Source organism: Petromyzon marinus, chromosome 68 (assembly GCF_048934315.1).
Source record: "Petromyzon marinus isolate PM22_M1 ecotype Great Lakes invasive population chromosome 68, UKy_Petmar_22M1.pri1.0, whole genome shotgun sequence".
In the NCBI taxonomy this organism is placed as follows: Eukaryota; Metazoa; Chordata; class Hyperoartia; order Petromyzontiformes; family Petromyzontidae; genus Petromyzon; species Petromyzon marinus.
Window position 1 is genome coordinate 9,106,257 of NC_133734.1, and position 9,873 is coordinate 9,116,129.

The 9,873-nt window shown below is 47.0% G+C and overlaps 1 protein-coding gene across 1 annotated transcript; it reads left to right on the plus strand.

The window, feature by feature from the left end:
- Nucleotides 1-941: 941 nt before the first annotated feature.
- LOC142906659 (E3 ubiquitin/ISG15 ligase TRIM25-like) lies at nucleotides 942-9,068 on the plus strand. Its single transcript, XM_076054923.1, has 4 exons — nucleotides 942-1,629; nucleotides 2,214-2,309; nucleotides 8,033-8,266; nucleotides 8,988-9,068. The coding sequence occupies exons 1-4, from the start codon at nucleotides 1,048-1,050 to the stop codon at nucleotides 9,039-9,041; spliced, it is 966 nt and encodes a 321-aa protein (XP_075911038.1). The 5' UTR covers nucleotides 942-1,047; the 3' UTR covers nucleotides 9,042-9,068.
- Nucleotides 9,069-9,873: the final 805 nt, after the last annotated feature.

The window sequence follows — 9,873 nt, forward strand, 5'->3', positions numbered from 1 at the left end:
CCAGAAACGCACACACTCACACACGTTTGATTAGCACTATTACCTATCGACGTTGTGAAAGAAGATCAACATACATAAAACTAGGGCTGAACGATTTGGGGAAAATATCGAATTGCGATTTTTCTGACAGATATTGCGATTTGATTTGCGATAAAAAAAAATTGAAGTCAAGCTTCAGTTCAATATTCACTCTGTAATGGATTTAAAACACGTGATGGAGCAATACCACTTGTTACCATCAACATATGAACTGCTCTTTATATATTCTAATGCAAGAATGAGAACTTTAATTATATTCATTGCTTCCAACATGTATTTATGAAAATGTTTCAACATAGAACAATTGTTAAGTTCAATAAATAAAGTTACAAGAATACAAAATGAAACAATTCCAATAAGAGAGTAATAGGATTTTTCAAATCGCAAAAAATTGCAGCCTTTGCGATTTGTTAATCGCATTGTTTCAAATTGCGATTTGAAATCGATTAATCGTTCAGCCCTACATACAACCACCATCCACCTAGAATTAAACGGTATCCTAGGAATACATGAATTGAATTTTTTTGTTTACAGATGAACAGAGGAAGCATGAAGCCAGTAGCTAAAATATTAGTTGACAAAGGTTGAAGATGATTACATCAGAATGTTTGTTCAAAGTGCGGTTCCACTGTGGCAATGCACACAGCCTGACCCTAGCCGGTCAAGCAGCCTGTGGGACAAACCATTATCGCTGTGTCCCTGGCTGCTACTGCTGGGTTTTGTTGTACAAACATAACACAGTGCGTGACTGTAACGCCACGTCTACACAGGTGAGCTCGGCCGCGTTGTGGAACATTCCAGGGCGTGTCTCGAGGTATTTATAACTTAACTGCAGGTGAAGTCATTTCATTTCCCTGCTCGCCTCCGCCGTGTGAGCTGCGCACAGAACACAACTCGTCAAGGATATTCAACATCTCAAGAGATTATAAACTTAAAACTTTTTTTTTGTTGAAATATAAAATTTTCCGAGCGACAGGGAGCTACTAACTTTGGGTGCAGCCTTGGGTCATGGCGAGCGCAGCTCCCGCCGCTGAGAACGTGGACCGTGAGTTGACCTGCCCCATCTGCCTGGACACGTTTGACTGCCCCTCCACGCTCAGCTGCGGCCACTCGTTCTGCCTCCATTGCCTGGAGGACGCCTGGAAGGAGGTAGACTCCTACTGCTGCCCGCAGTGCCGCAAGACCTTCCCTCGACGACCCCAGCTGACCAGGAACGTGACGATCGCCAACCTCATGGAGCAGCTGCGAGTGACTGAGTCCATGGCTGCTGCTGCTGATGCTGATGCCGGTGTTGTTTTCTGTGACATCTGCCCAGAAGGCCAGACGCCTGCATTGAAGACCTGCCTCAAGTGCGAGACGTCCTTCTGCACTGAGCACCTCGCGCCTCACCTGGAGAGGGCGAAGTTGAAGGATCACGTCCTGGTTTCACCAGATGTGAACCCTGAAGCACGCAAGTGCAAGAGGCACAATGAGGAGCTCAAGTTCTACTGCAAGCAAGACGTGAGCCTCATCTGCACAGTCTGCGCCATCGCTGGAGAACACAGAGGGCATGATGTCGACACGCTGAAGGACGAGCATCAGACACGGAAGGTGAGGCCCACGTGCCGACAGTGAGAACCACTGAGGTGCAGAAAAAAAACACACACACATTGAGACTAATTGGCTGCTATACATTTCCACGTGATAAACCACTTTGATGAGTTATCAATTGTGGCCAGGTCGCTACTGAAAAATGAATTAACACCTGGCAGGATGGGGATGGCTTGATTATATGTGTATGTTATTGGGTGATTTGTTTACCTTTCTTGTACTTTGCACGACTATTATGTTTCTGTATTGTTTGTTGTTGTAGCGTTCTTACCCACTCCTACTGGACATCTGTGAAAAAGAGCTTTACAGCTCATCGGATTCCTCCAGTATTATTACATATCTTGATTCTGATACATCACCTGGGAGTAATAGAAACATATCATGCAACAAACATCACTGTGGGTTGATTCTCTGGCAACAGGTGTCTTGCCTTTTAAACTTTTTTAAGTGAGTCCAGGCTGACTTCCTCACCACTCTTTTGGTCGGCAATTCAGAGCCGTCACTGTGGAGGGCTCCGTATGGAGTGGGTCTGAGACGGGACGCTCAGTGAGTGGAGTCTCCTCTGGTGACTTCGTCTCTTGCAGAGTGGAGTCGGTGAGGAGATGCGAGCGGTGGAGGAGAAGAGGAGGGAGGCAGAGGCGTCCGTGGGACAGATGGAGGCCACACGCAAGGACATGCAGGTACCACGCTTGTGCTCTGTGGCCCTGTGACCTCCACCCTGAGTGGAGTTAATGACTCTCCCTGTGGGGACAACTCCATAAATTCAAGTGAACTCTGTTAGGCTTGAGTCAATGTGTAATAACTGTTCAGAATATTGCATTTTTATGGTTATGGGTGGTTGAAATGTAATGTTTTTAATGCAACGTTTTACGTAAAAAAAAGTTTAGCTCGTGAGACATCAAAGCACTTCGCAGGATAACTCCATTGACTTGCAATGGGTGAGATAAAATAACGGAGTATGGAACAACGATTGTATTGAATTAAAAAACTCGACGTTAAACGAGTAAAGATGACGATAAAATGTGACAGGAAACCGGCTGTTGAATACTACAATAAACATTCCTAGGCTAGCCAAGTGACAAAGTCCCGCCAGCGTGTCCTGGGCTGGCTCCGTGGTCTTTGCCCACAAGATCGTTCCTGGTAGAGTTCCAGGGGGAGTCTACCGGGGGGGCATCCTTACCAGGTGCCAAACCACCTCAAATGGCTCCTCTCGATCCGGAGGAGCAGGGGCTCGACTCTGAGGCTTTCCCAGATTACCGAGCTCCTCACCCGATTGCGGAGAGTGAGCCCGGCAACCCTGCGGAGAAACCTCATTTCGGTTCCTTGTATCTGCGATTTCATCCTTTTGGTCATCACCCAATGCTCATGACAATAAGTGAAGGTGGGAATGTAGATCGATCAATCTGTAAAGCGAGAGCTTTGTTCGAGACCTCACCTCCTGCTTCACTACCATGGAATGGTACAGTGCCTGCAACACTGCGGACGCCGAACTGATCCACCGGCAGATCTCCCGCTCCCATTTATCATCACTCGGGAAAGAAATCCCGAGATGCTTAAACTTCTTCACAAAGGGCAGCTTATCCCCCCTCACCGAGAGAGAACAATCCAACGTCTCCCGGGAGTGAACCATGACCTCAGATTTGGAGGTGCTGATCCTCATCCCAGCCGCTTCACACTCGGCATCAAACCGTTCAAGTTCACGCTTGAGATCACAGACTGACGAGGCAAAGAGGACAACGTCGTCTTCAAAAAGCAGCGACGCCACCTCCATGCCCCCCGTACTGGATATTCTCCATACCTCGACTGTGCCTTGATATCCTGTCCATGAAAATCACTAAAAGGATTAGAGACAAGACGCACCCTCGGCAGGGTCCAACACCCACAGTTAGCGACCTTGATTTAACACCAAGAATACGGACGCAGCTCTCACTCCGCGAATAGAGGGACCGGATACCACACAAAAGCGGCACCGGTAAATCATTCTCCCGCAGCACCTCTCACAGGATATTACAGGGAACACGGTCAAGTCTACAAAGCAAAGGGAGACTGGAGAAGTATTCTCCCATGACCCCTCAAATATCTGTGATAAGGAAAAGAGCCGGTCCATTGTTCCATGACCCTGACGGAATCCGCATTGTTCCTCCTGATCCGAGGATCAACCAACCGGCCATAAACTCCTTTCCTCTCTAGCATTGGCTTTACCTGGGACGCTGAGGAGTGTGATCCCTCTGCAGTTGAAGCACACCCTCTAGTCCCCTTCCTTAAGAATGGGAACCACAACTCCAGTTTACCAATCTGGAGATACTGTACCCACCTTCCATGCAACATTGAAGAGGCCTGTTAACCACGACACCCCTACACTGTCCAGCGCTTTCAACAACTCTGGGTGAACCTCGTCCACCCCAGCAGCTTTGCCGCTATGAAGGCCCTCGACCGCCGGAGTGACTTCAGCAGCCGTTATGAATCCAATCCCCCCAGCTGTTTCCGGGGCTGACCTTCTGAGAGGAGGGCATATCCACCGGGTTGAGGAGCTCCTCAAAGTGTTCCTTCCAGCTCTCGACTATCTCCTTAGTTGAGTTCAATGTTACTGAGAATAGCCTGGGCCATGTCCCGTCGACCCTTCCTAATGCGTTGGATGGTTTGACAAAAGGTCTTTGAGGCTGCCTGGTGGTTTCTCTCCATGGCCTCTTCAGGTACCTCCCATGCTCGGGCTTTCGCTTCAGCGATTGCTACTGCTGCCACCCTCTTGGCAAGCCAGTAACTCTCAATCGAGTCGCGAGACCTTTTTCCAAGCATAGCTAGGAAAAAGTCTCCTTATTCAACTTGACGGCGTTTCTCGGCACTGGTGTCCACCAGCGGGACCTAGGTTTGACACTTTCACAGGCACTAACTGCCTTCCGTCAATAGCTTTTCGCAGTCGCATCCATAATCGAGGTCCTGAACATCGTCCACTCGGACTCAATGTCCATCACCTTCTCTGGAGTGCAGGATACATTTTCAGAGAGGTGGAAGTTGAAATCTTTCTGCACCAGACTTTTGCCTGAAAAGCTGCATTCTTCGTTTTGGACTACACGTCTCTCTGGTCGGTGCCTCAAGCATCGGGTCTAACTTACCACCAGGTGGTGATCAGTTGACAGCTCTGCCCCTTTCTTTACCAGAGTGTCCACAACATATGGTCTTAGGTCCGATAATACAACTATAAAGTAAATTGTTGACCTTCGGCCCAAGATGCGCTGGTAACAAGTACACAAATCAGCATCCGCATGTTCGAACATGGTGTTTGTTATTGACATTCCGTTACTATCGCAGAATTCAAGTAACCTCTCACCGTTCAGGTTCAGATCAGGGGGGACTTTCCCCCTAATCACGCCTCTCCAGGTATCGCCATATTTTCCCACGTGACCATTGACATCGCCCAGTAAGACGATGGAGTTGGTAGGCGGCGCGGTCGAGCACAGCACTCACCAACTCCAAGAAGGCCGAATACTCTCAACTGCTGTTGGTACATATGCACAGACAACAGCCAGAGCTGTCCTTTCTGAGACGCGATGTCTCACTGAGGCGACCCTCTCACCTACCGCGACAAACTACAACTGAGAAGCACCCAGCCGGGGGCTTGTGAGTACCCCCACACTCGCCCCCGGGGCCTCTTACCAGGGGTTATTCCAGAATAGGAGAGAGTCCACCCCCGACTGAGACGTTTGGTTCCAGTGCCAATGCTGTGTGTGGAGGTGAGACTGACTCTACCTAGTCGGTACCTTTCCACCTCCTCCACCAGTGCTGACTCCTCCCCCCCCCCCCCCACCCCCAGTGATGTGACATTCCAAATCCCAATAGCGAGTGTCTATTGCAAAAGTCCAGTCCATCTGAGACGATCTCTCTAACCTTCCATGCTGGCATTGCACCCGCCACCTCTCCCTGCAGATGGTGGGCCCACAGGACGGTGCCACGTAGCCGATTGGGGCAGGGCTCGACCGGTTAACGTGGGGGTCACCAAGCCACCAGGCACTTCTCAGTGAGCACCACCCCCAGGACTGGTTCATGGGGGGGTTTCCCGGTATATCTTCTTTGATTTTTTTTGCCATTCATGAAGGGATGTTTTTTCGGACCATTATTTGTCTGGAACCTCCCCCCAGACCTGTTCACCAAGAGAGAGCCTACCAGGAGTACAAGACACACAAACCCCACCACCACCATAAGGTTACAAGTATCCAATGTCATGCAAATCTAGTTGTAAAAGAGGGCATCAAGTCAGCTGGTGATAATAACTTACATACTGTAGCATCTCCATGTTGTGGAGAATATTAGTAATATAACCAGATACGCAGAAAATAGGTCTCCATCAAATATTTGCCTCTGTTTAAAAATCATTAGAAAAATGTATACATCCTATCAGCCCGAAGACGTGGGAGTGCATCGTTTCAAAATTATTTCTTCAGTATACGCAAGCTCTGGACTGGTTTCCACACCCAGTAGCTCAGTATCAGAGTCAGGCTTGCTGAAGTCAATGTTGGCGTACTTCCTTATGTTTATAGGGAAGGATCCTCTCGTAAAGATATAGGTCGTATAATAATAGGGTTTTCCCCTTTTTTCTGGCAACAAAACTGAAACCTTCTTACGAGGATTCATGTTTACTGAATTAACCACAATACTTGCAGTCAAAATGCAAACGAAAAAACACACAGTATGATCATATTTGTCGCATTATCCTTGAAACTGATTGGTCTACACCAAGGGACGGCTTTTTTTTTAGCCTCGACCTAATTGGTGCTCGACCAGATGACGCCAAAAGGCGTACAGATAAAAAAAGGGGGGAAAGCCCTATTATTATATTTTGGTACTGGCAAAGGAGGTATAATGATATAGGTCATATTTAGGTTTCAAATCACAATAAACAACACTAACATAATTATTAGATTTGTTGCAGAGAATATCAATAAGAAAATAGATCAAGGGAATTTTTTTTACAGTATAAATTTGTCTCTCCACCTAAAATACATATTTCTCAGTATCCACGGTCTTCTGGGAGTGCATTATTACAGCAGGATTGATTCAGTATATGCACCAAATATACATTTCTCACTAAAAATGCAACTCCCTAATCATTACACCTCCACTTAGAGTTGACAACTACCCAGGTTTGACTTGGACAGCCAAGTAATTGGCATCTGTGTTCAGGTGGCAGGGATTAATTTGTAACAATATACTGCACAGCTTTGATAAATCTAGGCTGACTGACATATGCCCAGGTTTGGTCTACAAAGAAGGTAGCTATCCTGCCTTGACTGCCCTGCGTGGTGATAGGGCCCTGAATATTAATTGTTATACGGAAAATCACACTTAGCGTGTCACCCAGTTATTTTGCAAGGGAAATCCTTGATGCATCAAGCATATAACAAAAACAATATAACGTTGATATTTTGGGAGGGACAGGCAACATCGTCAAAAAATGCGTCAGAGCCACAGGAAGAAAATGAACCATAAAGAAAAAACATTAACAATTTTAACGAAATGAACAAAAAGCTTATTGCAACAAAAAAAGGTTAATTAATGGTGAGGAACAGATGAGCGTGATGTGAAGTAAACATGATTGTATTATGCCAATCGTGCTAATCGGAGGTGCGGTGGAAAGACAACAAACTAAACACAAAAAGCAGTTCTACAGAAATGAGTTTTCAATCTAGATTATTTAAAAGTGCAAAGTTCCAGTGGCTTCCTAATATTGGAAGGAAGAACATTCCAGACGGCCGCAGAAGTGCACATGAATGCGTGCGATGCAGTAGCCGTCTTTGTTCGATCGAACTAATAAAAAAAACGATCATGGAAATGCAAAAAATAACAGCAAAAAGGGTTGGGTCCAGGTACAGCATCTGAAGTGTGTAGTCTGCGCTAGGAGTGATTTGAAACGGTGAAGGGAGCGTAGAGAGGCCAGCCTATGCTGAGAAGCATGGACATTCCAGTAACGTGAGGTAGTTTTAATAACAGGTAATTTTTTGTAAGTTATTAGTCGTTATGTTTCTCCGTATTTGTGCATAGAATATCTCAGTTGAATTGAACTTTTTTTAGTCTGTTTTGGCTGGGGACATTTCCTTTAGGAATGCATCTTAGGCCATATAATGGGACCGTATGGAAAAATCATGTTTCGATTTACAATTTAATGTTTCACTTTATGTTGTGTTTATTTCCTCAGAAGAATCCAATTTTACTTTTTATCTTACTCACTATATTTTAGATGTGAAGGAACTAGATATGTAAAAGATATTGACCTGTTCATTGAGATGTGAGTGCAGAGAAATAATCTGGAGGCAAGGCAAACGGGGTTTGGAGTAGCCAGAAAACAATGTGACATTGGTATTTATAGCATTGAATATGCATTGATTGCATCCATCCCACACTCCTGCAGGAATGCATGGTCCAGACCAAGGCTCGCATCTCAGGCGAGTTCACCCGCATGAGGGCGACGCTGGATGAGGACGAGAGGGCAGCTCTGGATCGCGTGGACGTGAAGGGGCGCGAGCTGCTGTCTCAGATTGAGGAGAACATCGCTCATTACGAGCGCGAGATCAGCGAGCTCCAGGCAGCAACCACGCGTCTGCGCACTCTGCAGGAGGAGAGGGACTCGCTCACGTTCCTGCAGGTAGAGCGCTCGCCGAGCAAGGGCAGTACTCGACTTACAAACACAACTCGTTCCCAGGCATGTTCGCAAAGTCGAACAGTTCACAAGTCAGAACACAACAATGTACCCTATTTAAATGCCCAAACAGTCGGTATCATGAAATGTGTTATGGTTCAACAAAAAATGGAAGCATTGGTAAACTCATAATAAATACTGTACATTTTGACATAACATTGTAAAATAATTGTATAGTAAATAAAACAAAAGATGAAGTAAAAGAAATAGAAAAAAATCAGTTTTCTTTTCACTTACCTTGAGTCCTGATCCTGTTTTGCTTGTTGAAAGAAGCGCAACAAGTCACTACATTTCAACACACACACACACACTCACGTTGCACGCACTCACACACAAGACAAAGACAAGCAAACGGATACCCACACGGACACGACAAAGACACACACACCCTCAGCAGTGGAACATTATTTCCGATGTTGGTTCACAATCACCGCCGCTCGATGTCGAGTGCCACGTACGCCTATTGGCCGTGGCAACGGTTTGAGAGGCCTTGCTGATGAGAACCATCGAGTCCGAACGAGTCCACGGCTTTGCCATGTTAACATCCAACAACACTGGGATACGCGAATGGCTGAGCGCAGCCCAGCTCATCGCGTCTACCATTCACCGTGTGGTTAACGTGGCTGGATGTGAACTGACTCGCGCCCCCTGTGTCTGACTCCTGCAGGTTCACCTGAAGGAGACAAACCGGTATGGACTCATCATGAACTTGCACAGATGAACATGGGCTACGTGATGATGCTGTGGGTGATGATGATGCTGCGTGTGATGATGCTGCATGTAATGATGCTGTGTTAAACACGGTCTATATGATGATGCTGTGTGATTATGCTTTGTGTTATGATGCTGTGCGATTATTCGTTGTGATTATGCTGTGTGTGATGGTGCAGTGTGATGATGCTGTGTGTGATGATGCTGTGTGTGATGATGCTGTGCGTCTTGATGCTGTGTAAGACACGGGCTGTGTGAGTCACTGCTGGTTCTGCTGTCATAGGAGAAATGCTCAGAAGGCAGCTCCACACTCATCTCCCAGCAAAGAAGACATTGCCCCGATCAGCGTACAGCTGGGAGCTGGCGTCAGCCTACTGCCGTTCATGTGTGAGTAACCCGGACTCTTGCCACGTGTGCGTGTATGTTATTGCGTGTGTAATCGTGTCTGTATATATGTGTAATGAGTCACTCAGAGACACTAATAGTAGGAGGCACTCTATTATAGCCTTTACAGGGACAGGGAGTAACTACGCTATGGTCAGGGCAGTTAACAGGCTGCCGGACCAACGACGAAGCGGAGGTGAAGACGGTGACGAAGAATCCTGCAGCGCGACGGGTTCCACTCCAACCAACAGCCTCGAACCTTGCTCGGGGTCCCCCTTTTATCCACCCAGCGTGGTCTCGCCCCGCCCTCGACCACGACCGTCTTCTAGAACCTACTAGAAGGATCTCGGCTATTACCTCACGTGCCCCTCTGTCACCTTTGCCCCACTTACCTTTCTCCGGCTTTGCACGTGACCTGCTGACAGACAGGGCTGCTACAACAGCAGATCCCCTTCTCT